At 36.9% G+C, this 5,778-nt stretch overlaps 1 protein-coding gene across 1 annotated transcript; it reads right to left on the reverse strand.

Moving 5' to 3' along the window:
- Window positions 1–2,683: 2,683 nt before the first annotated feature.
- On the reverse strand, window positions 2,684–3,484 carry acaa1 (acetyl-CoA acyltransferase 1; the record flags this gene model as incomplete). The annotated part of the gene is given in 6 exon segments (XM_080493941.1): window positions 2,684–2,908; window positions 2,912–2,917; window positions 2,921–2,965; window positions 2,969–3,181; window positions 3,185–3,361; window positions 3,365–3,484. Coding segments are annotated over 6 exon segments (786 nt in total).
- Between the last annotated feature and the right edge of the window lie 2,294 nt (window positions 3,485–5,778).

Consider the following 5,778-nt stretch of genomic DNA (forward strand, 5'->3'; position numbering starts at 1 on the left):
AAGGTAGAACAAGCATAAGAGAAGGTAGAACAAGCATAAGAGAAGGTAGAACAAGCATAAGAGAAGGTAGAACAAGTATAAGAGAAGGTAGAACAAGTATAAGAGAAGGTAGAACAAGCATAAGAGAAGGTAGAACAAGCATAAGAGAAGGTAGAACATACATAAGAGAAGGTAGAACAAGCATAAGAGAAGGTAGAACAAGCATAAGAGAAGGTAGAACAAGCATAAGAGAAGGTAGAACAAGCATAAGAGAAGGTAGAACAAGTATAAGAGAAGGTAGAACAAGCAAAATAAAAGAAGGTAGAATATACATAACAGAAGGTAGAACATACATAAGAGAAGGTAGAACAAGCATAAGAGAAGGTAGAACAAGCATAAGAGAAGGTAGAACAAGCATAAGAGAAGGTAGAACAAGCATAAGAGAAGGTTAGAACAAGTATAAGAGAAGGTAGAACAAGCAAAATAAAAGAAGGTAGAACATACATAACAGAAGGTAGAACATACATAAGAGAGGGTAGAACAAAAACATCAATAAATAGATAAAGAAGAACAAAAGAATCAATAATATGGTAAAGAGGGTGAGTTAGAACTGAAGGGAGAGCTGAAGGATGGACCAACATAAAATAAAGATCAGAAGAAAGAACTGAATGATCAATAAAAAGGTTAAACTAAATAAAACATTATATAAGAGCAGAAGGATGAACAAAAATAAGAACAGAAAACTTAACCTAAAATAGAACAGTAGGGTGAAATTAAAGAGCCAAAATAAGAGCAAAAAGAAGAGAATATCTTGGGCAGAAAGATAAACCGAATGATTTTTAACAAGAAGGAAAACAATAAGATCATAATGATAAAAAGTACAAATAATAAACGCGTTAGATAATCTAAGAAAAGAAAGAAGAATAAGAGGTTAAGTAATAGCATTAAATTTAAATCGCGAAATAATAAAAAGCTCTGAATACTTTAAATTTCCCTTTGAACATTAAATTCTTCAGTATGAGAGGAACTTTTAATCAAGGGAAAGAGGGATATGGCAAAATCGATCCTTACCTATAAATAAGACATGGAAGAATATCAAAACAAACTTAAACGATTCTTGATGGTGGAGTATAAATTTCATGGGTAAGTAATATTTAATTGGAGGTGGAGAACAGTGAAGATATCAAATTTATTGTAAAGGAAAATAACTCAAAATAGGATGAGTTAGTTGGTTTCCTGAAGCTTTAAACCTTTTCAATGTCAAGGAAAGGTTCACTTGAGGTGAGCATACAATGCGAGAGCAATTCTGGTATCATCTATTTCTAATATGAGATCGTATGATTACACAATATCAATGTTTGAGATTAAGAAATGAATATATTTATATGGCTTCAATTTCCTAAAAATCTAAAAATAGCAGCGTTAAGCTTCGCAGGACTAATTCCAGGGAAGAATTGAACCTCAATGAAATCCTTTGCTTGATGACTAACAATTAAGTGACACAGTTAGACGCTTAGATCTTCTTAGAAGAAAAATACGGAGATGAAAAAATAGAATGGATGAAAATGTCAAACTAATAGCTTCAGAAACTAGCCGTTCAAGCTAAAGCTTTCAAAGCTAAGTAAAGTAATTATATTTCCAATAGGCTTTTCATCCGTGAAATGAAACAGTCGTAAAAAGGAATCAACTAGAAATTGCGAAATGGAGCGTTGTTGGACAATCTAAGGACTACTATTATTAGCTATGAGCTGTTGCTGGATCACACTACAGACCCCTAGCACCGAAAAGCAATTATCAACGCAATTAAATCCCTGAAACATGAACATGCGATATTGTAGAATGGAGCTAGTCCTATTAAAGAGATATCTAAGAGAAGTTCTATAAAGAAATAAAAACCCATAAAGAAAAAATTGCTCAAGATTTTTTCATTGTACTCAGGCCGAAGTTTTAATAGAGCTCGAAATTCTCTATTTGATGAGCACAAACAATGCGGCCTTAATCTGCATAACTTCTTTATTTTCTTAAAATAGTACAGCATTCAACGTCAGGATCTCAGTAGACAGTTGATTATAAAGATTTTCCAGACCATCAGCAGCAACAAAGTTGATCTAAATTTTGATCAATTTTGTCAGGCTCTTTATCAAATCAAAGATTTTCTATCAAGGACTACTAATGATACTGATGATAATTAGTTTGCTGAGTATTAGTAACCTGACGATGGTGAGATGTTACCGATTCTGGATGTAGATCAGCTTGTCGAAGATGGGTATAAAAAACACTTTTAAATCGAGAAGGAGAAGAAGGGCAGATGGAGCACTAGAAATTTAGCGCCTCATTCAGGTCGTCTTTAATTCGAGCTTGAGGATCAACTTTAAATAAACAAAGGCAAGCGGATAATATAAAAACTGAGAGCAAATTCTGAAGTTAAAAAGACTGAAAAGGTACTAAAACTGCCTTCCATTTTTAAAATCCAATCAAAACAATCAAAGAAACCAGTAACAAAACATCCTACAAAATAACCCCAACTAAAGATCCCTGAAAAAGCCTTTTCAAAAGAAGCCGAACTATGCGAATTCCTTGGCATCTAGCCTCAGAATAAGGACTTCCATTTCAATTTCAAATAGTAAATCGCCAAATAAGCTTAGTTCAAGATGATAGATTATAGGAGTAACATGCCTTGAATTATTATTGATTTTATGTCTCATTAGAGTTCGATAAGGGCGGCAGCACCCATCCCTGTACCAATGCACATTGATACCACGCCTTTCTTTTTGCCTTGCCTTTTAAGTTCGGGAAGCAAAGTAGCGATCTGTCTGGCGCCGGTGCAGCCTAGGGGATGACCGAATGCAATAGCACCTCCTTTAGGGTTAAATTTGGAAGGCTCAATTCCAATCTTCTTGACACAGTATGTAGCCTGACTTGCGAAAGCCTAATTAAGTTAAAAAATGTCCACTTCATCTTTCGTCATCTTGTTCCTCTTCAGAAGTTAAGGGATGGCAAAAGCTGGGCCAATACCCATAACATCAGGAGGTACACCTGCTACTACGTAGTCTGTGAACTTGGCAACTATGGACAAACCTAGTTTGTTTGCTACAGATCGTCTAGCCAAAACAACAGCTGCAGCACCATCTGTTGTTTGAGAGCTATTGCCTGCTGTAGTTGTACCTCCCTTTTTAAAGGCTGGTTTTAATTTGCCAAGGGTTTAGACAGTTGTTTCCTTTCGAATTCCATCGTCTTTGGAGACTACAATTTTTTTACCATCTTTAAAAATCGTAACAGGTACTATTTCTGAATCAAAGTAGCCTTTTTCTTGTGCAATGGCAGCCTTGCGGTGACTATCAGCAGCAAGAGCATCTTGGGTTGCCCGGTCAATCCCGAATTTCTATGCCACATTTTCTGAAGTTAAGCCCATTGACAACATACAGTTCATGGCATTTTGGTTGTCGTATACTTCATCAGCAACGCTGTTTGGAGTCATAGCTGACATCATGTCATACATAGACATATTCTCAACGCCAGCTCCAATTCCCACATCAATGATGCCTGCTCTAATTTTAGAGGCGATGATTGCACAAGCCTACAATCCAGATGAACACATTCTGTTGACACTCATTGTTGAGACAGAATCTGGGAATCCGGCTAGATACTGTGCCATACGAGCAGGAACTGGCCCTGCTCCAGGTTGGAGGACATTACCAACCACAACATCATTGATTTGTTCAGGTTTTACTTTGGACCTGTTTTAAAGACTCTTTAAAAACAGCAGTCAAAAGTGTCTAAGCAGGAGTCTCCTTGAAAGGTCCTCTCTTGCTTTTACAGAGAGGAGTCCTAACAGCTGAGCAAATTACAACATCGTTATCGAATGAGGAAGATACCAAAGTCATGGATAAGGCCAGGCTTTAGATACGTTCCATATTGATTATCAATCAACAATTAATTTCAGTTGCATTTATAATAAGCAAATGCAGGAGGAGTCTATTTACAACCTAATTCCAAAGGAATATAACCCTCCCTCCAAGGAGAAGAGGCACCGCTCCATGTACCCGCCTGATTTGCCTCCTACTGGCTCTACCTTCAATAATAAAACCACTTCTAGGCCCAATGTACGACTGTTATCAGGTTTCCAATCTTGCTGGAGAGTACATCATGACCCATGGCCCGCACGTTTAAACTGGAGAGAAGAAAACATTCGGTGTTTTGAAAGGAGCTTCGAAGCCCAGGGCCACCTAGTTCAGGAAAAAAAATACTGGCACAATGGGGATAACTCCTTGCCAAAAGTGAGAGGATTCAAGTATAGCGACGAGATTAAAAAGGCTGAGGTCCCATGTGCCTGTGAGAAGCCCGTCATGGGCTTCGCACCAACAAAAATTATATCGTGGCTAATGCTGTTGAAAATATCTTGGCCCTTCCCAAGCAAATGCCTGATGAACTGGATTGGACAAAAAAAAGGGACTACGGAAAATCACCTGAGTACCTTGGCCAGATTAAAGAAAAGGTTCAAAATGAGTATGAATGATCAAGAATCTACATCTTCGGAGAATGACGAATTAGACCGGCAGAAATATCTGCTGAGTGAAGCAGAGGTTAAAGATCTGAGAGCCGGATTGAAACGCAAATGGGAGGCTGTTAACCAAGAATATCAAAAGATCACTCACATTTCGAAGGTGGACACTTTAGGACTGAAGAGAAAGAAATAAACCTGCTAGAAAGAACTGGCAGAGATCGAGCAGGACATGAAAAACTATCAAGCAGTACATATTCGTGGACTCAGAGAAATGATCGATAATCCTCTTTATTTTATTGTTAGTAGCCAGATTAAATCAATAATTTTATGGAGTCTCTTATTAAAATGCCATAGACCTCGAAGTGCTTGAAAGCAGTGATGCCAAAGACCATTCCTTTCTGAGGATGTTAAGGAAAGCCATATTCAGAATCAAGATGGAATCTTTCGCAGTGCTTGAATGGCACAGCAGAATTCAATCGATATTGAAAATCAATAGAGATAAGGGAAATCAGCAGTCGAGCCTCTTAAAAAGATGCAGCAGAACAAGAAGAAAGGATTAGGTCAGAATTTACTTCGCATTTTATTAATAGCTTATTAAAAAAAATCGTTACCGCCTTCCATGTATTAAGGATGAAAAGTATAGTAAATAACAAATTATTAACTCTGAAGAACATAATCAATAAGACAGTTACAAAACATGCACTCTCAGACCTTGTCATTAATCTAAAGTGCAGGTAATAGAGGATATTGCATTTTGTACAATTTGTGAAACAGGTTGGATTCATTCTGAATTAAAAAATAACGCTGCTACCAGGATTGCTTTTTGTCAAGGATTGTGGCAGTTAAGAAGCGGCCTTTGAGGGAGTAGATCTCTCTGATAGTAAATGTAATCAGATAGGAGGATGGTTCATCAGTAAGATAACCAATCAAATATCTTAACGGTACAAGTTCTTTGCTTTTATTAGGATCAAGAATACAAAGGGGAATGAAAAGAGACCTGAGACCCCATACACCAACTGAATATAGTCCAACCAGAATAGGATAAGTGTACGACTGGGTGCCACTACTTCATAAATATCGTACCTTAATCACATGGTAAGTAGAAAGAAGAAAGAAAATTCTTTTAAGAAGAGATAAAAAAAAGCAGATTATTCAGGAATACTAGCAACAAAGGACAATTGAAGAGCACAGGATTGAGTAACAAATGAGAGTGCAAAAGGTAGGCAATAAAAAGCAAAAAAGTAAATTTAAAGGTAAGATACTAAGCGTAAGGAAATAAAGAATATATAAGATCT

The sequence above is a fragment of the Lipophrys pholis genome (genome assembly GCF_963383615.2).
Source record: "Lipophrys pholis genome assembly, contig: SCAFFOLD_191, whole genome shotgun sequence".
NCBI lineage: Eukaryota > Metazoa > Chordata > Actinopteri > Blenniiformes > Blenniidae > Lipophrys > Lipophrys pholis.